General features: G+C 41.5%; 1 protein-coding gene across 1 annotated transcript in view; it reads right to left on the bottom strand.

The window, feature by feature from the left end:
* Positions 1–1,197: 1,197 nt before the first annotated feature.
* Positions 1,198–22,153, bottom strand: part of slco3a1a (solute carrier organic anion transporter family member 3A1a) — a 69,732-nt gene continuing 48,776 nt past the window's right edge. Inside the window, exons 3-10 of the mRNA XM_088641354.1 lie at positions 13,118–13,216; positions 12,286–12,561; positions 10,239–10,403; positions 9,315–9,513; positions 8,478–8,613; positions 6,510–6,685; positions 4,377–4,441; positions 1,198–3,188 (exon numbers count right to left, since the gene is read on the bottom strand). Of these exons, the coding sequence (XP_088497480.1) occupies positions 2,812–3,188; positions 4,377–4,441; positions 6,510–6,685; positions 8,478–8,613; positions 9,315–9,513; positions 10,239–10,403; positions 12,286–12,561; positions 13,118–13,216 (1,493 nt within the window). The 3' untranslated portion in view covers positions 1,198–2,811. The remainder of the gene's footprint in view (positions 3,189–4,376; positions 4,442–6,509; positions 6,686–8,477; positions 8,614–9,314; positions 9,514–10,238; positions 10,404–12,285; positions 12,562–13,117; positions 13,217–22,153) is intronic.

Below are 22,153 nucleotides of genomic sequence, written 5' to 3'. Positions count from 1 at the left end.
CTTTCTGTTGACAAATGACATGATTTGGGTAGTTCTGAAAACATCAAAAACAGAAGCTGTGCAACTGCACAAACAGATCTTCTTCTGATAGAGTGGGAATATGGGGTAGGGGCTGGGGCACTGGAGCTCAGGCCAGGAACGAGTCCATAGCTCAGATTGTCCCAGCAAACCTAGTGCATGTGTCTGTACCAAATCTGAATCAGAAAATAGGTAACTGAAATCTCTGTAAATGTGGCAGCCAAAAAAACTATAGTAAATATTTGTGTAAATTCTAATCATGTTAGATAAAATAATCTGATGTAAAATAAATGCAAATAGAAAAACTTCACAGTGTAAGCCTTCAGAAAAGCATAACAGAAAGACTGTCGCTTTCTGTATGGTTAAAGAACAGCCGTGGCATGGAACCATTAATTCAATCTGTGGAAATGCAGACATTTGAGCAATTCTACAACAGAACTTACTTCGGAATCTATACAGTTGAAGTGGCACCTTTGAAGTTCTTCAGAACGGTGAATTAGAAAGAAGAAAGAACAGGTTCCACAGGGAACCACACGTTTGCAGTATGAGATGTATAAAAAAACCAAAACCTGCTAAAGGCAGAAACCATTAATCCCAAGGTCTTTGATGACATACTGAGGGGCTGGAAAGAATAATCACAGTTTTCATCTTGCTAAACTGATGGATAAAACATTGTAAAATCCAACAAAATGTGCACTACATGTTAGGAAGGATCATCATCAAAAGGTGCCTGCCTCAATATCTCAATATGATGGGGGTAAGCACAGTGGTAACTTGTGTTTTGTACAAGGGGGGTTTCTGTATTAACTGGAATGTGCATGAAAGGCTATCTTTCGTCTGAGTTGAAGATTTGCCTGCCTCACAGACCCTCCTGCAATGGAGAAGTAACATACTGAAGAACGTGAAGTCACTGCTGATCGTAATTTGACACCCTGCCATTACAAAAATGCAAGTTCAAGCAATTAAATGAAACCTACTGTAACTAAAATATTTGTTTTTTCTTTTGGTCTCCTTCCTTTTAAGTGGACACAGGAGAAGCTGACTGTACGAAAATGAGTCAGAAATGAACGAAAAAGACAAAAATCAACTAAAAGTAGAATTGGGTCTTATATGTTCCATAATAATTGCCTTATAAACCTTAAGAAATGTGGCTTCAGCAAAAAATAAAATTGAAAACTGTAACCCAAACAGATTTATTTTACAGCAGTAATTAAAAAATATTTTATTTGCTGGATAAAATAATTTAAATATTTCTGTAGCACAAACTTGAAAGTATACTGTTTGTAATAGGATGAACAATAATCTGTCTCTTTACTTAAAAAGGTAAAATCTTTCACAAATAAAAAAAACATTGGTGTATGTGGTATCAAGCTTAAAACCCATATTTAAATACAATATAATTAAGGTTCATAGCCTGCTATTACATTAGTTGTGTAACAGCAATTTATTAACCTCATGTAAACCATTGACCTCTTAACTGGTTGTCTAAGGTTGTGATGTACAGTTTTTCTCTTCTTTATTAACTACAATCCCCGCTTGCTTGAGAATACTATGGCTGCAGCTCTTTAAAACTGCTACTTCCTTTCTCGATACATTTGCTGGTTTTATTTTTCCAGCAGAAATAATATAGTTTCTATGATATTTCTGATATTTGTTACAGTTTGAGCAATGTGTAAATATCTCATTAAAAGAGACCTGAGCAACAACAAAGTGAATAAAGCAGCCGGTAAATTAGAAAATAGATAAATGTGTTCTGTATTATATAAAATGTGTTTTAAAGGAAATAAAGAAGTTTAAATCACCTAGTTAGTGAATTTCATTTGGAACATTTTTGGTATTTATGTCCCCAGTTCTTCCTAGGTTCTTCAGAATGTGAAATTTGCTAAGCGATTAATCTATGTGGCTTTGTTTTATTTGAATTTTAACAGCTTAAAATTAAAATAAAACAAACCTCCCAGATCTCGTATGCTCTCCGGAACCCTTTTAGAAACGTTTTTCAAAAGTGTTTTCAATGAAAAATAAAAAATACCTGTTACTGCATAGGCTGAAGCATAACATATAGCAAAATAAACATTGTGCTCCATGAAGTAAAAGCAACAATTCTGGGCAGAAATGTAGCTAAAGCTGAAGTAGTTTTTCTCCTATGAGCTGCAGATGTTCAGTTTCAACAGCAGCGGATACCACTGACCTCTCAGAATACACATTTTTGTGAGTGGATTAATGGTGATCCTCTTTACTGTGTTTCCCGCACGGTCAACATTAGACTTGAAGTTTACAAAGCAAGATTCCATGACTCTTAGCTTTAACTTCTGAGTAGTAAACAACTACCCATGTGCAAGTACAAAAACAAAAACCAGTAGAGTACTGTATGTAATAAGAACAACACAAAAAAAAATTTGACACTTTTTTTAGTGAAAAGTTTGGATAATGAAGAAAACTGTTCTTTTTTTTTCTGTGAGCAACACAGAGCCATCGGGGTAGATGGTTCAACACCAACAAGACTGAGGACGCAGCCTGTCAGTGCTCAGTAAGAGGTGACAACTGGAACATCTGGTTCCTGAAAACCATCTGCACTGATGTCATCCTTGTGGAGATCAAATCGAACATGGAATGGACCCTTAACCTGTGACCTTGGATTTGTGGCAAAGAATAGCAACTGTTTTCTAGGGCCTGAATAGGACTTAAAATATACTTTTTTTCTTTTTTTTTAAAAAAAGAAAGGTGATCAAAAGACTGGTGTATTGGATTTTGTTCCGTTTTCCTCGTTGTTATGGTGTCTGTTTAGAGCCCAAGCTATAACACAGACTCCATATTTTCACACCACTCGTGGTCTTCCAGGTTGTATATAAACTTTGTCCTGCTGGCTGGGTTCTGACTGATTTCTCTGCCCAGGTTGTCCAAGGTGAGGGTGGAGGCAAACAGTTCGCCGGTGGTGAGGCCACCCTCGTTGTTCTTAATGTATCTTTTGTAGTTTTTCCTCAAGCACTGCCAGGTGGTGGTGTAAAGAATGAACGCCACAGACTTGAGAGCAATGGCGATGCTGACGTACAAGTAGCGGTAGGCCACATTGTCGTACAGTAGGCAGGCACCTCGCTCCCCACACACAGTGCTCCAGAACAGACAGGTGGAGTCAATTCCAGCACCGAAGATCAGAGGGGGAGGGATGAATCCTGTGAATGAAGCAGAACACAGAAATATTCTGAGCTGTAAGCCCTAAGAGCTGACTGGACATAAACCCTGGTTCCAGATGTAGACAATGTTGTTCTATCCTTGAACTTGGTACTTTGCCCAGATGATTACAGTTGAGTACCTGAAGTGCTCCACTCAACCCGGCATGGGCTGGGAGGGTCAACCTGCGATTAACTCATTAGCGCTGCAAACATTGGGACCACAAAAATAGGCAGATTTCTGTTCAAATAGGACTGTTCTGTTTTTTTTTCAATGTGAGAGAAGGCATTTTTGACATGATTTTTGGAAATGCCGAATGTCAGCATCATTCAAACCACAGCCTGAGGCTGTGAGGGTGAGGGAGAGATGAAGATGAACCGTCGCCCACCTGTGTGCAAGCCCATAGCACAGACAGGTGGGCTAAGGTCTTGGATGAAGAACTGATGCTGCCCTCATTGATTAATTTACAAACCGACCTAGCTGGTCACAGATAAGGTTCACTGTTGTGCTGGAAATCTTATTTGACTCAGCCAGACTAAACTGCTCAGAACCTGGGACACTAGACTCTAAGATGGCAGCCTTGACAAAGGCAAGACAACAGGATCCCAACACTTAGCTTTACAGATACTGTTCGTGAAGTATTATAATTAATGTAACATCATCATTGCCTGGAAGGGGGGCATCTATAGGGTTGGGACCCCTGGAGGTTAATATTCCCCCACTGGGAGGTTTTGTTTTAACTTCCTCTATGTCCATACAGTTAACTGCTACTATGCACTACTGCGGCAAGCTGTTGCATAGTGAAGAAAAATCCATTAACTGATTGATTGATACTGTCTCTGCCACTTCCTGAAAGCTTCCAACCAGTGGCAACTAGGTGTTATTATGGACAATTGGTGACTTGGGAGCCCCTTTTAACTGATTTCACTGATCCGTCACACACAAAAAGCCAGAAAGTGTTGGCTGCCATCTCTGCTGCAAGGCAATTATTTAACAAAAGATGTGTATTTCGCCCTACAGAGGAAGACAAGCAGGTGGATAGGCCCATGTGTAAATACTGGACACAAAAGGAAGACAGAACCCTTTAGATGGGCTGCAGGAAACTCGATTTTCTTGTTTTCCATTGACTGTGGATGGGTGCAGTCAGACAATGGCAATGCAGCGTTTGACCGCTGGAAATTCTTTCTTACCCAGAAGCCTCAGCAGGAGGAAAAGAACTCCCAGAGCGTATGACTTCAGCTCTGGACTCACCGCCCTGTGTGTGAAAAAAAAGAAGAAAGCGCAAAAAAAAAATAATTTTAGGATTGGAATTTAATTAACATGGTTTTATACTCTCAGAAAATATAGTCATTGCTTGCAGAAATGCTCCAGTCTGCCTAGGGTCCAAAACCTAATTACAACAGCCTGATATAATTTTGGAGAGAATGGCCTTTTTAGGTAAATACAAAGTGGCAGTGGAATAGTGATAGTGCTAATTCCACGGGTACTGTTTGCAGGGGAGATGTTTAAATGTATTAAAGGTTAAAGGATCTGAGCTAACCATGAGCTCATTTGGGCTCATTTTGAACCCATTTGCATAGAAGTGTTTTAACCCAGAGCAAGAGAGTCTGAGGCAGCAAAAGGAATTGCTGAGTTTGCAAACCATTCTAATCTTTAAACAATGTGTTCAGGAATGCACTAACCTGATCATGTTTTTTTTATTATAATACAAATTTTATCAATATTAGCAGATGGAAAAAACTACAAATTTACTGAGAGGCATTAAAACCGACTCAGTCAGTGTTGGAACCAATAAATCTGTGGCATTTTTAATAATAATAATAATAATAATAATAATAATAATAATAATAATGTTTCTTTATTAGCCCTATACAATTTCTTGCATTAGGAATTCATCTTTTCGCATACCCCAGCTTTTCTCCATGGAGACACAGACACAGACAGGGAGAGAAGCTTGGGGTCAGAGCGCAGGGTCAGCCATTGTACAGCGCCCCTGGAGCAGTTAGGGTTAAGGGCCTTGCTCAGGGGCCCAACGGAGTAGGATTCCTCTGCCGGCCGCGGGATTTTTTATGTAAACCAATGATATACACAGTGGCCAATATTTTGTGAAACCTACAAGCCTCCTGTTACATAGTGGTTTGATTAAATACAGATTTTATGATCTGTAAAAGTATATACATACAAACACATGGTGTGAGATATTTTAAGCAATTATATTTTTGAGTAAGTCAGCACAGAGGTAAATGGAGTCAAAGGTTCATTAGTTATATTGCTACTTTCCTTCTGCAGCACAGTCTGTGTAAGACTCAGAAACACATCAGATCCAAAATGAACCAAACAATAGGAACCTTTATTAATTTTCCTCTGAAAAAATTATCTTACAATTGCCAGTGAATTAGTACATTGAGGAACCATAAAGTTATTTAATAAACTGTACTGATTATAAGTCCCAAAGAACAAATAAATTACCAGGCATACACACATACAGTATACTTAAAAATTTTTAACATCCTGTGCTATCACCTATGCCAAGTGACATTGCCTCTGCATTTGTTCATCTGCACAGCTGTCAGATGAGGTCCTTTGCCCACTGAGACACATTTTTTACAAACATAAACAATCCGTGAAGACTCTCTGTAAGCATGAATGAACTGGTGCCCCTCAGTGGCAAAATAAGGTATTTTACCAGAAACTGCCTTTTCAGGACCCACTATGCTATACAATTCAACTGCCCAAGCATGTTCACAGCTTTCAAAGGAATACACACAGTACTTGTTTTACTGTAAAACAGGACTGTCCTTAAGCAAATACAGTGAGTTCAGAAACAAATTGTATTCTTAGGAACAGGCAAGGCCCTGTGCTTAATAAAATACATAGTGGAAGCTGTCATCATTAGATTTCAGGAGAATTCAAAGACTCTTTAGTCCCTAGAGAACCTCTAAAGTGAGTCTAAGACTTGATAAAAACCATAGTGTGAAGTCATGCCTTGGGATGCACTACTTGATGAAAATGGGAAAAGACTGAGGTCTAGTGGAGGTTACATGGCAATCAATAAAAACACTTGCCGGAGAGGGTTCAAAGGAACACAGCTCCCGATGAGCGTGATAAAGGACACCGGCGAGCACACACCGTGGAAAAGAGAGCACTCACAGACAAGCAGCAGCAGGCCACTGGATGGTGCCCGGTGAGTGCGACAATGGGAAACGGAGCGAAAAAGCACCTGTAATCAGCGAGTGTGTGCGCGCACAGACACGGACGAATGCAGTCAGGATGGTGAGAGTATAGCAGTGAGGCACTGATGGGTTTCAAGCGGAGTGCGTTACCTGATGAGGATGATGACCGAGGGGGTTTGGGCCATGGCGCCAATCATACTGCAGGCACAAATCACACACAGGAAGATTAGAAAGGCCTCTTGGCAGCCGGGGCTGGGACACTTTCCAGGAACGGCTGTTGCGTTGTCAGCCCTGTCTGCAGAAATGCAGGAGCATCCCGTGAGATTCTGAAAGAAGAGAAGGTAACCAAGAAAATGACTAAAACAGCTTTCGATTCTTTATTTTGACCAATTATGTAATTGAGAGCAAATTCTCCTTGACAACGGTGCTCTTTAGATCCTTTTATGAAGCATCATGGGAACAACTGGAGAAAAGTACCCTGCAAAATATAACAGCATCCAGGATTTGAACCCAGAACCCTCCAACTGGGAGACAAGGACCTTAACCACTTTCATATACAGCTGCCCCCCCTTACAAACACTACACTGTCCCTAACGAAGGGGAGCATGAAATTGCAGACTGGGTGAAAATGGATAACTATCCGAAGAAAGAAAAGTAAAGTCGAAAAAAGAAATATAATTTTGTGCCTTCTCTTTCTTTGTGAGCATCTCATGATTGGTTTCACCTTTAAATTTAAACACCACAGCACTGGCAATAGAAAACCAATACTATTCAGCTGAGAAGACAAGGTAGAAAGAAGGTTAAGGGCTCTCAGAGCATCACTCAGCGTCATTCAGCATCTCAGGCTGACAGATCATACATCTGATAATCTTATTTTCTTTTCATATAAAAGTACAACAATATTAAGCACATAATTCAGAACGCATACCGCTTCAGCTTGAAATATTATTAAAAGAAAACCACCAATACCAACTGTGAGAGGTGAAGTCTATGTCCTTATTTTTGCTGAATCATGACAAATCTAAACTGATTTGGTAGGATCAAGGTCACAGACTTAGGTTGTCTTCTGTATTTCTTTATAAGACAATTACTGAACGCCGCTCTAAAAGTTTATATCCGCTTATGATTTTAGATCCCTTTTAATCTTTCAAGACTCACAATGTTTACTGTTTTTGTGACACTGCTTGTTTCTGCCCTCAATTGTCACTGACTGATGCAGAGAGAGAAGCCTTCATCATCGCTCCAGATTAGATAACTCTGAAACCTGGCTCTCTGGAGCTTCCATAGCTGTCTTCAGAAAATGACAGAATGTGCAAAAATGATGCTTCTCGTATTTTCACAACGAAATCAAGCCCGTAGGTGCACTTCTAGCACTTCTAGCATATTCTAGCCCAACTATGTTTATAATAAAATTCACAATTGAATAATGGAGCCATTACAGATCTCCGCAAGCCCTGACCCCTTTTACACTCGACACAATGATGCAGCACAGCAAGACCAAGATAATAATAATTAATAATAATTGCTTACACTTATATAGTGCTTTTCTGGACACTCCACTCAAAGCGCTTTACAGGTAATGGGGACTCCCCTCCAACACCACCAATGTGCAGCATCCACCTAGATGATGCGATGGCAGCCATAGTGCACCAGAATGCTCACCACACATCAGCTATCAGTGGGGAGGAGAGCAGAGTAATGAAGCCAATTCATAGATGGGGATTATTAGGAGGTCATGATTGGTAAGGGCCAATAGGAAATTTGGCCAGGACACCGGTGGTTACACCCCTACTCTTTTCGAGAAACACCCTGGGATTTTTAATGACCACAGAGTCAGGACCTCGGTTTATGTCTCATCCGAAGGACGGCGCCTGTTTACCGTATAGTGTTCCCATCACTATGCTGGGGCATAAGGACCCACATGGACTGCAGGGTGAGCGCCCACTGCTGGCCCCACTAACACCTCTTCCAGCAGCAACCTTAGTTTTTCCCAGGAGGTCTCCCATCCAGGTACTGACCAGGCTCACACCTGCTTAGCTTAAGTGGGTTGCCAGTTGTGAGTTGCAGGGTGATATGGCTGCTGGCTATGACCGAGGAAGGCAGAATGAATATACTCACAGATCTGGAGCAGCCAGCAAAACAGGATGACAGATAGGTGACACCGTTGGACCCACACACTGGGCTGATTGAATCTGTGTGACAGTTGCAGTTTGCAATGCACGAGGAAACTGGTTTCATATCAGCCTGTAGTGTTCTGGAAAGAAATTATGGTTTACACAGTGTCACATGGTTAACGCTATCTACCTGTGCTTCACTGAGGCAATATGCTGAAAGTAATTCTTAGTTTCAACCTATTAAACACATCAATACGTCGACTGCACTGAAAATGTCTTTCTTTTCTTTTATAGATGAGAGTGTTACGGGTTTAACATTTTATTTGAGAAAGCCTGAGTGGTTTGTCCTCTGTACTCTTCAGTCTGCAGCTTCAAGAGCTGTGTCTGCCTCAGTTAGGTACATCTTGAATTTCTGTGGGACATACATTTATGTACTCTGTAGTTTTAGAAATGTGCATATCCAGTTTTCAGGGCAGAGAGAAACTGTTGTTCTTGAGTCATTAAACTACATCACTTGACTATGTATAGACAGTAAATTACTGAACTTATGTAGGGTGAGCAAAAAAAAAAAATCAATGCTAGAGCTAGAAACTAAAACTGCTCTTTCTTTTAGATCTGTAAACCCTTTGTCTCCATGACAGCAAAGCCTGACTGTAAACTATCTTTCTGATAGTTTTGTTGGTTGGTAGCAAGCTGGGTTGTAGTATGCCAGTTTGTTGCATGTTGGCGCACATTCGAACAACTGTCTATCTTCTACAGTGGGCGCTCCTGCTAGTCTGACATATTGAATTCAGCCACAGAGTGATCCTGGGTTCTCGGGAGGGATTCGGCCAGTGCTTACTCGTTGCCATAAGCGACGGTCACCCCGGCAACAGGACCTGTGTCACAGCCCAGGAAGAGGAAGGAGACATAGCAGGCAGTGGAGACCAGATTGACGAGCATGGCCATGCGGATGGCTCCCAGCGCAGACAAATTCAGCTTCTTCACCAGCAGTCCGCCCAGAAAGATCCCCAAACATGCGCACGGGATAGCGGTCATACCTGCCAAGTTAAACCGCAAAGATAAAAGATAAATCTTTATCAGCCTTAAAGCACTTTGAATCAATACAAAACATCAACAAATCAAAACCGTAAATGTAATACAGACAGAATCATCAAACATGAAAAAACAGGTTTTGAATAAAGACTATACGCACAAAATAAATTAAAAACAATTACAGAAAATGAAATGCTAAAGCACTGTAGGTTAAACTGTACATTTTCAGTCCTGTTTTAAATGAAATAGCTTTCCTGAGAAATTGAACCAAACAGTTGCTTCACTTAAGGGAGCTCAAGATGATCAGTCTACCAAATGAGTGATTTTTTGTTGTGTTGAAATAGAAAAAATATCTGGCATCCTGCTTAAAGACAGTAAGACAGTATCTGTGTCCAAGTCTAGGTTAACAGATCATTTACATAGGTGCCATTCATGCCACTGAAATCCTTTAAAGTGAAAAGCAGCACCTTAAAGCTACTTAAAACCACAGAAGAAGCTAGAGCAAAGATACTAACACCTATCGCAGGGGTGATATGTTCTTGTGTAAATACACTGCAAACAAGGCAAGATAAATCTTTCACGTGGGAAAACAACTTTTCCAAAAATGGAGATTAAATAGAGTTAAATTGTCTCCCGTTTCCACCTTTTTATGTCTCATTCGATACCAGATACATTCTTCAGCTGTTCGGCAGGTGTCCCTGCCCAGTGGTCTGGCACAAGGGCCACTTACCCAGCAGCTGATTGGCTGACGAAGTTGTGAGGTTGAACTGCTGCTCCAGGTACTTCCCCAGGAAAGCAGCGAAGCCCGCGACCACGGCGATTTCCATACAGGCCGCCAGAACAATGCAGGTGAACACAGGGTTGGACAGCAGGTGCTTTGTCACTTTCGGAATCACTGGAGATTGAGAAGGAAGGAAGGGGTGAGACCAGAGTCATCAGTCCACTGTAGTGCGACACTGCGGCCCTTCAAACATCAGCAAGGTCAGCTGTCTTAGTCACCGGAGCTTCTGCCAAAAACACCCCCCCAACAACCACCCTTCTTTAAAAGTATTTGCAGTCTCCTCCTGCAGCATTTCTATTCTTGACTCTCACCACTCTGGGATGTTATCGGTATACTTAATGCATTAACCACTCCTGCACGGAGGCCTTTGAAATCCTTCATTTACCCTTGTGTTTCAATGAAATGGCTTGTTGCCTACCCAAGTTGTGTCACATCCATCTCATGTTACAACATCTCCTTGCAAGGTGGTCTTCATTACACTTGTATATTCTCTTATGCTGCCTTCCATACTTTGCTTTAAAACTTTCAAAACAGGAGAGTCCAATATTTAAAATTTATTAAAGCAAACAAGAATGACAGCCCTTACTGCATCCTTATGTTCAGTGTGGAGGATACCAATACTCATTTTTATTTTGACAGAAAATAATTTGGTTTCCTATTCAGATAAACTATAGATTCATAGTGACTTTAGCCCCACAATGCAAAATAATAACATACCAATGTGCATTCAAGGTAATGATGGAATAATCTTTAAATTTCCTTTAAAAAACTTAATTTGGTTTTGGGAAAAACTGAATACTACAACTAATAAAAATTCTGCTTCTGCTAGTACTGATGGTAATATCTTGTATTTAAATACCGTAGCTCATTAAATCCCAATGGATCTCAAAGCATTTGACATATGGGGGGGACCATGCTATCTTCCATTTCAGCAACCATTCTGCGCTGGCCTACACAGATCAGGTGGTCAGAGGAATTACTTCGCTAATCGAATCAAAGGTAAATCTCAATTAAGGTCAGGCCAGATTATGTAAACCTCAAATGGAATTTAGCTGGGACACCAGGATTTTTAATGCCCAGGTCATCAGGACCGTGGTTTAACATCTCCAAACCACAGCCTTTCCTACAGCACAGTCTTCCTGGCCACCATGCTGGGGCATTGGTTTGAAAATCCTGCTCAATAGGTAAGATTGCCACCAACTGGCCCAGCAAAACTGTTTACGGCTGCAAATTATAAGTCAGTAACATCCCAGACCAAGTCTTGACTGGCTTCTGAGATCTGACAAAATCAGGCTCTTAGGTGGCAATGCTACTTAATAATCAACCGAGTGCAGTCAGTTTTCCAAGGCAATTCACTGACTTTGAATCCCCAGTTAAAAGCATATGCCAGTGGTTTCCGAACTTTTTTAGTTCACAGCACACCTGCATTTTGTGGAACCCCTAACAATTTTAAAAGAATCAATCAATTACAGTTATGTTGAACTGAAACAAGCTAATTTCAGTGAAACAGATTCATTAAACTTCAATTTTCCGACAAGGATTTCCATGTGAACTGGGAGAACAATTGTTTAAGATTTGCTTCAGTGCTGGAAGGAGTGAAGCAAAGCTCCTGTTCCACACTTTCTAAACTGGAGCTCCTCCGTTTCCACGGCCCACCTAAGAGATCTTTCCACGTCACGCAGTTTGAGTAGCACAGCTGTGAGGCAAGTCCGCACGGGAAACTGAGACTGGCGTCAACTGAAATGCTGGAGGCCGTGCAGCTGCTGCCTGAAGTGGTGTACAGCAGGCACAGCACTGTATGGGAAAATGACAATTATGGGATGTCCCCGACAAGAGGAAAATCAGACCACGACGTACGCTCTGTGACTGGCCAAACTACGTGTGGATGCCTTTCTAAATGAACAACCACTCTACTCGCACTGGTCGATACGGGAGAGGCAGCTACTGTAGCTGTCACCACGTTGACACGCGCACACTGCCCGCCTGGCGCCCTGACCTCGCAGCTGCTGGCAGCAAGAGGGGCTGCTGTCGGGCTCCTGGGTGTGGCGTAGGACCCCGTTGCTGGGCTTGGGCCTCTCGTAGTCCCGGGGCAGGCTGTCGGGCAGCATGGTCTGCTCGCTCTCGTCCCTGCCGTCCCCCTCCTGCCCCGCCAGCGACTGGGGGAACCCGAACATCAGGAGGGCCGAGAAGAAGAGTAAGGCACCGCACAGCAGGAAGCCCCCCCACCAGGCTCCGATCCAGCGGGGGTCATCAGGGGTGATGTCCAGCTTACCTGTGGGAGGAAGGGGGGGAGAGGGGCGCCTTGAACTGGGGGGCCCATGGAAGACACTGCTTGTATTGTATTATTAGCTGGGTCTGCAGCTCAGAAGTACTTCTCAAGGACGGAACAGGAGGAACAGCAGGCCTCATTCAGGAGACCAGACTGGCCAGGCACTTCATCTGTGTCAGATCCATGGTCAGGCTTTGCTCCTTCTCACGCCGTTGCCATAGCTTGCGAAAGAAATGATTTTTTTATTTGAAAAAACATGAACCGGCGGTGCAAAGTTTCCCCTGCGTGACATTAGGACATTCATGTGTTACATCTCCTACGTGGTAATCGAGGTCAGCTGAAGTCAAAGGTCAGATTGGAGTCGGAGCTTCTGTTCGCTCCATAATCAAGCCAAATGCTGTCATGGAGACGACCTCTGACTCAGTGACCTGCTGGTAAATGAGTGAACCATCTCATATCTACCACCATCCACAAGGGCAGGCCGGCCCCTGAGACACAGTTTCCTGCAGCAGGAGGCACCGGCCAGAGCACCAGTCATCTGAGATGAACAGCAACTCACTGGTGTCAATGAAGACCGCGTCCACGTAGATCTTGGTGCAGAGGGATCCCAGGATGAAGCCACAGGCTGGTCCAAACACCAGGGTTGAAAACAGGATACCTACAAAGAAAGAGAAAATAATAATAATAATAATATTAGGAGAACAATAATACACCTGTATCGACTGTACATATACTAAGTAGCAAGTTTTGGAATGTGTACTTACAAAACGTACATTTTCTCCCAGTCCAGAAACAAAGATAGAAGCTAGCAGCCCAGTACATTTTTTTCACTTTTCATTTAAAAGCAGAAACCAATTAAAGCTTGTACACTTGCGCAGATACAGGCAGAAGAGAAGGACTTCTCTACAGTGCTGCAGAAGTCATTGCAGCCCATCATGAGAGCTGGTTACACTGAACGAGGAGTGCATGATAGCTGTAATTTTTGTTTTGAGGTACACTGCGAATGCTGCGAAGAGACTTGAGCTGGACAAACGGATATGTGCTGCTGGATTAACCTTGTTGGGAAACGTGCGGGAAACCAATAGCCTGTGACTTAGGAGCTTATATGCAACAAGGGATGCTACAGGACCTCACAGAAGTCTATACTTCACTGTCAGTGCTGCAGTGTCCTATCGATTCCCTGCCCTTTAACTATGTTTCTAGAGCCCTTGTTATTCCTCTGTGATGAAGTACTCTGCAAATAAACTGCACACAGCTTGTCACGCAGCTTTTGCAAAAACGAAGATAGTAACATTTTAAAAGGCACTATCGCTGAATAATTCATTGTGCCTGCAGCCGGCAGTAAATATCGCTGTCATATTTAGTGCACTGCTGCCATCTCGTGTTCTGCGATGATTAAAATCACACTTTCCAGACAGGTGCAAGACATCCAGCTCCACCCAGGCCCAATTCTCAAGGAGAACAGAGACACCCGCTGACTCAAGAAACAATCTAGCTCCCAGAAAAATCACAGTGCCAGATACAATAACAGCACGAGTTTAAATAAAGGATAATTTATTACCGCACTCTGTACAAGCCAAATAAATATGTTCTATAATGCAGCAGGTATTCTAAAATATGTATCAGTGTTCTCCATTGGCTGCCCATTTTCAGCTGGCTTGAAAATGACACCAGGAACACATGCCCTACAGGAAATACCTGCTGTACCGGAACATTGCACTGACATGTAGTGTGGTTTTCTGAATACATATGTGAAAAAGGAAGAGGAATTCTAATATTACACAAGTCAGAATCTAGTCATAATTTACTTTATTATTCCACAAGAGTTGACATTCCCTAAACATCTATGGTTTCTCTCACAAGGCAATATCTCTTCAGGTATCACAAGGCTCTTCAATATCTTAAGGATGAATTATAGCAAGGCTATTAAGATTTGCAGTGCATACTACCAACCACACGAGGGCGCATTCTGCACAGTAAATCCTGCACTAGCAGAGAAGGCTACCATCTGCACCAGCTCTGATTAAGAATACAAAAGGAATTCGATCATTATTAGCATAATCATGAGGTTCATCAACCCCTTATTTACTTATCACTTGGGCAAGACTTTGTCCTTTTACTGGAAGCGAAACAGGGAACCAGGAATGATCAGCTGAATTGTTGAGCTGTTACTTAACCCAGTAAAGGTTTAAAGTGGAATACCACAGGAAAAGCATAGGAAAGTGCAGCAAAATACAGTAAAGAATGGAGAGGTAAGGTAAAGCCTAAAAATACTCCCAGCAGTTTTGAGTAATGCAAAATACGATATAGACATGGTAAAACTGGAGACATCACACAGACTTACTTAAACTCTCTGAAGGGCAGCTACATTTGTCAGTAAGTGTGATGAAAGATGCCCCTAATTAAGCAGCTCAGTTTGACTGGGGCTTACAGCTCTGAAACTAGGTTAGTCATGTTGAAGGCCAGGCTCACAAGCACTTACACTAGCTCAAAGCCAGAGGAAATAGCCACAGCGTACTGAGATCTGCTGCGCCTTCCACAGCAAACATGAAGGCGAAGTGCTCTGCCTGTCTGGACATCATCTTACCCAGAAAACATCAATACAGACGGCAATTACTCATTATACAGGAGAAGAATTTATAGCGGAAACACAAGTATGGGACCCACATTCTGAAACAAAGTTACTGGACAATGAATCAATTGTAATGGATATTAACAGATATTATTCATTAATTTTTTTTTAATTAGGCTTAGTAAATTGCATTGTACTGTGCATTCATTCTGTCATTCTAGGAGTTATGTTTGCTGCGCTGTGGTTATATGCTGAAACAAATCAATGTCTTGGTCATTTAAACCTTGGGAACAACACAAAAACGAGAAGTTTCTTTATCAGTCATTTATTGGTGCCCTCCAGTCCAATCCACTCTAACTGTTTTCAATGTTTGACTACCACCTTGTTTGCAGCAGGTGTCTCACGGACACAAGGCTCCCGCCACACGGGTTTAATCCTTCTCGCTCTTTCCCCCTGCTTCTGTGAACAAGTCGGCGCTGGGTGGGGAACAGCATTTGTATCAGACAAATAGATTACAATCTATACGAGAGCCTAGAGTGGGTGAGTACTGCAGGGGGGCCCAGCCCTGCTGCCAGAGGGCTCTTGGTCTCCTTGAAGACGCAGCACCTTAAGTGCCGGGAGTAGCTGATTAATTAGGCCAATTATGAGCTGAATCAGGTCATTAAGATCTGAGCTGGAATGAAAACCAGTGGACACACTGGCCCTTCAGGATCAGGACTAAGGACCCCTGCAGTACTGTGAAGCCTAACACTGATCAGTCTGCGATTCAAATTCCACTCTGCTTCTTCATGAAGAAAAGACTAAAGACTAAACATTTTCTAAGGGCTTGGTGTAGCCTCTTCGTCCCTGTGTTGACATGACTCTTTCTGAAGAAGAGGTAACTAACTTTAGTTGGGAGACACAGCTGTGGCTGAAGAGAAACTGGATTACAAGACAATTTTTTTTAACAAGATGGCGGACAGTATTGGCTCAAATCTGCTCTAAGTCTTATTGGCAGTCGGATCCCTTAGCAGGCAAGCCAAATTTTCATATTTTGTTTGCGATCAGCATTTTTATTGAATTGATCAGATCGATGAACAAAAACAAACAAGAACAAATATCAACACCGCAATCAACAATACAGTACAATTATAGTCACACTCTTTTATCCAAAGCTCATGTCGTACTAGTTTATAAGTTTATAAACAAACCTGTTTTGTGACACAACCTGTTAGACTTGTCTCAGTGTCTTCATCCTCTGCTACGTTAACCGACATCAGGGTCTGACTCATAAGAAGGGGTGAACCTGTCTGAGATTTAATCTACGGGCTTCCTTCAGAACACCATGCATATGGGGAGGGCAATCCAGGAGTGAATAAGGCAAATGATGTACATGATAGCGCTGTGAAACACATCTCAAACATGCCAAACATCTCCAGCACTGTAGTCCCTCAACGACACACATCTAGAAAGTAGTTTGACCTTCAGTAATGGATTTTGCTATTTTTTTAATTTTCAGTGACAGTAAAACCAAGTCGCAAGATAAACCAGCATTTCTAAGCAATGTTTACTCGTTTTCATTTGAACCACAGCAATTTAAATAAAAGACTGCAGTACAATGCATGCTTCTATAATTTTAGGGTAACAATACTGTACCTGTGCCCCAATTGGCCTTTGTTTTTTAAAGTTAATATCAACACTGTAATCTTTAACTAAAGAAACTGGCAACATAGATAAATATGAAACCTACATCTTGAGCACAGCAAATAATATACTCTCTATTTATACATCCTAACTACTGTGGTGTTGATTTGTAAATGGAAGCACTTAAATGTAAAAAATATGGCTGAATCATTTTGTCTGAGCAATTAAACTTACATACAGTAAAGTGAAGTGTAAAGTGTTCACCAAAAGTTTTGACATGTGCACAAGAAACAAGATTCTTTGGAGCAGTGTCACTGAGCTGAGGGCTCAGGAGTGGGTTGGGAAGGGAATTCCTTTGACTCGCAAATCAGCAGCCCTAGACGGCCTCTTCTGTAAACCTACATCTGTTTGTACTAATAGCTCCTTGAATCTTTTATTCTGGGAGCTCTTTCAGCGCACTCTCCTCCATTCATAGTGAAACAGCTTACGGCTGTTCCCCCCATACAGACACAAACTCCACTTTTAGGTTGTTTCCTGACCCGTTTACAAATCAAACGGATTATGAGTGTTTGAAGAGAGCTTTTGATACGCGCTGAAAGGCACAAAATGGATCTCAACAGCCAGGGCATCAGTTCCTGGGCCGGGCAGCTCTGTGCCAGCTGCTCACCCCGTCAGACAGCCAGCCTTCTCTGTATTTGAGAAGAAGAAAATGCCTGTGTGGTTTTTGCTTTTTTTCTGGCACTCTTTAAAAGATGTCTGTCACTTGTGGTAGCATTTCTGCCTACGACAACAGCTCATCACCAAGTCCTGTAGATTTATTGCTGGTTGTGAAACCTAAACTTTCGTTGTCTAATGAAAGGATACCCAACTGCATGCACATGTGAAATACAAACACTGACCTGCTCTTCTTCCTTCTGGCGCTTAGTATAAGTACTTATATGCTACCAGTGTAGACCAGTGTTTTCTGGGTATAATTGTCCATTCTACTTGTTTTCATTTTGACAACACTTTGAAAACATTAATATACACTCCATGTATAAACACAAGGATTATATTTATGTATAGATTTTTTTTTATATTAGAAAAAAAATTATATTTAGAAAATATACAGATAACTGTATGTCTTACCAAAATTACACTGCATGGTGGTGCAATGCTGGTATTGATAGGTTTATAATATAGTACTATTGAAATGAGAGTTCAAGCAGGCACAAATTCTAATGTACCAAAGCACAGAGAGCTGACGCATGAGTACAGCATGAATTTAAGATCGCCAAGCAGTCACTTTCATGTTTGCAGATCACTCAGCACATTTCCACAACTGGAAAGAGTGGCATAGAAATGTTAAGCAGTTTTGTCCCACAAAATTAGTGTGGGAAGCATTTTTCGAGACACTGCAGAAGCCACCTCCCCCCAAAAAAACAACCTCTAGAAGAATATGGCAGAATACTGGGAAACACTCACAGAATGTTTGGTGAGGGATACATTAAATAAAAACAGGGCAGGGCAGTGAAATCGGAATCTCTGCGACAGTGCAGGGAGACAGAAAGCCCACATGCTGGAGGTTACAAGTCTCACGTTGGCATTGCTCTGTTTTCTGAGACAGGAGATGACGAGAGAGATGAGCTGAGGACGCTTCAGTGGTGATCGTGGCAGATGTTGTTCACCCGCCCAAAGCAGCTAATTAACGAGGAAGTATGGAAAAAATGACTCACTTTGGTGCTTGTTACTCTGCCCAGGATCAAAGCAGTTGTGACTGTAAGTATGAACAATACAAACCCACTAATTTCTTTTTTGCTTCCTTATATAGATGGCAGGTTCTGAGGCTAAACGTTTTCAATAATCGTTGCCACAATCATCACAACGATGGGTCAACATTTTATTAGAGAGATAAAGACTGCCCTCAAAGCCTAATGTTTTGCACATGTCTCCCTTGGAATATAGTTTCACAGTTGCTAGGATGTCCAACATCATTGCTTTGGGAAATTGGGAGAAAATGTCTTATCATAAAGTTTGAAATATCTCTGATGCTCTCCAGGAAAAACATGCAAGTTCAAAGAGGTTATTTTCTTGGTCAGTAACACATCTTCTCTGAATGCAGATTAGGTATGAAGCATGATGGTCAGAAAATGTTAAGGAAACCCAGGTGAAACAATAAAGTATGTTAAAATAAAAAATAAAAACATCTTGTAGAAGATTTATTTTTTATATTGACATCAGGAAGTTGTAAAGTTGTGTATAGTATATCTTCTTTACGTGGAGCCTATGCTATGCCCACAGGTTTAAGCAAATGACTTCCAAAAAGCACTGCAAAAATGCTGAAAACAATGTGGAATCAAGGCACAGCATTCAACTTGTTTTAAAATAGAGCAAATGACTTCATGCTTCATACAGTAACTGACCTCAACTATTCCAACAAACCAGACAGCTTAATTACAGTGCAAACAGCACCTAGCGCAGTAAGAAGTGGCTTATGAGTTAATGGTGCTGACTCTAAGGATTCCTAAAATATTTTATAATTCTATATGCATTTGATGTAGTAACTACTATTGGCTACACCCAAGTGATACAGAAGTGCACCAAGGTCAACCATAGCACAATTATTTTCTGAAAGTCAGCCAATACTCTTTTCTAGGCAGGTTGTTATAAGTTTTCAGGATTTTCACAAGAAGAAAAAAAACAGCTGCATAGTTTCCATCTTGCATACATTTTTCTACATGCCAGTTGCATAATAAATATGTGCTGCATTGTCGGTACGTCTTGGGTGTGTTTCCTTAGAGACAGCACTGTTGACTACTCATAGCAACAACACCACAGTCTATCTCCTCTCCGGAAACCTCAGAAAAGAAGAGAAGAACGAACTGTCACCTTACAGGGGAATCACAACACCAAGCCCAAAAATAAAAAAATAAAACCTTTCATCAGACGGCTCAGTATAGTTTGAAATGCAGGCTTTGACTCAGTAAAATGTTCACAACTTAGTTTAGCATAAACCTTTGGTTAGTAAGAATGATTTTACATTCACAGACATCACAGCTGGGTGGGGGATCTGTGATGTGAAAGAAGCACCTTGTTTCGAAGAATACAAAGGTTAAGAATGAAAACACGTGTGTGTCTCATGTTAAAACAGTGATATATCTACAATTTGAGTAGAGTGCAAAATGTGGTTCACTTTTTCTTAGCCCAAATAAACCCATCCAAACCAAAAAATATGTTGAAGTGAAATAAAGAAGTATTACTTTCATTTTGTGATTCTGACATCTGCACCTGTAAACTTTTAACACTACTTTTAAGAACTGGAGTCAACTTTGCTTAAAGCCAAAGGCTTTGAAAGTGATCCTGCAAAGTCGCATGGAAACCCACAATCTTCTGCAGACCCTGTGTCCATGAGGAGGAAGGAATAAAACATACTGTTACTGGCTGGTCGACGTTTGAAAAACAAGGTGTAATAAAGAGAAAAAGAATTCGACTTGTCGTTCTGTAGAAAACACAGATCTGAAGGACGCCGGATGGATTGCAAACCGGAGGAGGGAGGAGGCAATCTGAGCCAGTCTGCTCGACTGGGGGCTGATTGCAATCCAGTGCACGGCCCTTATCCCACATGAAGGACCTCAGAGTGTGAGCTTCAGAAATATGGTGGGGCTTTTCTATTTGCCTCCACATTCTTTCTGAGGAAAGTATTCGCAGATTTAAAGGTCTTATGTGTACCGTAAGAAGTGTAAGTGCATTATACCTCCAGTTACTGTAAGGGCATACACATCCATCAGCTGCAGAACATCAAAAGTAGAAAAGGGAATCAGCCAAATACGGACAAGGCAGCAGCCATCTAGACCAGCGATGCAACTATGACTGGACCAAACAGGACAGGACTGTCTGGGCTAACGTTCTCCTGTCAATCAGAAATCTGGCAACTCAAAGTCATTCACTAGTTATTCTTTTGTATTTGATTTTATAATGTCCATGTAAAACTGAATAAGGACTCTAAAGCACATGGAACAGCTGTCTGTATTTAGAATACCACTTCTTTGCTAACTTGCCAGTAGATTAGTAAAATCTGTCACTGGTAGAATAATTAACTATTTACTGTATATTGAACTATAATGTGGTAACAGACTATTTATGATTTTGAAGGCCTCTGATGGGCAGATTTACTGGTTAGATTTATTTCAGCAATGCCCTGCAAACACTGCAGTCCAGGCATGGCAAGTTGTGCTGTTTACTAAAACCTTCAGGTAAAATAGCAGTGATATTGCCTGATTTTACCCAATATCCATTGCTATTGAAATATATAAATATTGTAGCTTGTGTGTAAGCAATTTTTTTACTTCCTTTATTTCTAAAGTGTACGTTTGCAGGTTTTTTACATCTTCTCAAATTATGTGCGCCACAGAACTCACGCAGCGCATCAAACAGGGAATACTTAAACTAAATTGCAGAGTCGTAACCCAAACAGAAAGAAATCTCATGCAAATGAAGACATGCAAAAATAAATATTCAAAGGGAAGTAGAACATAAAAATAACCCCATGTTTTTGCTAGTATTGCGAAGGGCACCTCCTTCTCCAAAAGAGTATCCAATAAAAACCCGGAATGCCTTCTGTCACTCTGAATTGATGGTTTTTGCCATCAGTTGGCTGTGGGGTGTACAGTAATGAAATATAAAAACCCCAAGGAGTGGCTAGGCCTCATTAATCTGGGAGGTTTTTATAGAGCTCCTTTGTACCCACGGAGTGAGCAAATTAGGAATTTATGACTGAACTGCCTCCCTTTTTTGCCGTGAGCATTCTGTATGGAAGGATGGATTGCATGCTGTAGCATGTCGCTTGGCCATATAAAAAATTAGCTAAGACTGCGCAAAGTGGAGATGATGCCCGCAATCTGTTATTTTAACAAGCTCTTAATGAGTATCTCCTTGTAGTGCTCTACAAAATAAATAAAGAAAGCTACGATGCTCAGATTAGCAGCGGTGGCCTCAGAAGAATTTGCCCGGGCCGCGGGGCTGGTTTCAGAACTGGTGCATCTATTGTGGCTCTGAAGGGCAAACCACACTCTGTGCCAGAATGCTCCCTGAGCTTTATTCATCCTGCGGTCTGCTTTCTGGTCAGGATGGGTTCCACAGGAAGAAAAAACCAAACCCCAAAACAACCACAGCATTCCCAGGAGACAGCTAATGAATAAGAAATGCTCTACGACTGGAGATTTCTCTTCATTCAGTGCAGTTAGTACATCCACCTTTGGTCCACCAGAAATGTTTCCAAGAGTCATGTATGAACAATGCTTAAGAATCAAGGAGGAACCCCTAGCTAACCTCTAGTGGAGAGTATTTTTAAAGCTCTCTCTCCACATGACAGTCTGCACAAGGGACTGAGGAGCTACAGCAGGTTCCTTATTCAAACCTCAC

This window comes from Lepisosteus platostomus, chromosome 7, assembly GCF_059453375.1.
Source record: "Lepisosteus platostomus isolate fLepPlt1 chromosome 7, fLepPlt1.hap1, whole genome shotgun sequence".
Lineage (NCBI taxonomy): Eukaryota > Metazoa > Chordata > Actinopteri > Semionotiformes > Lepisosteidae > Lepisosteus > Lepisosteus platostomus.
This window is presented reverse-complemented; position numbering and strand designations above follow the sequence as displayed.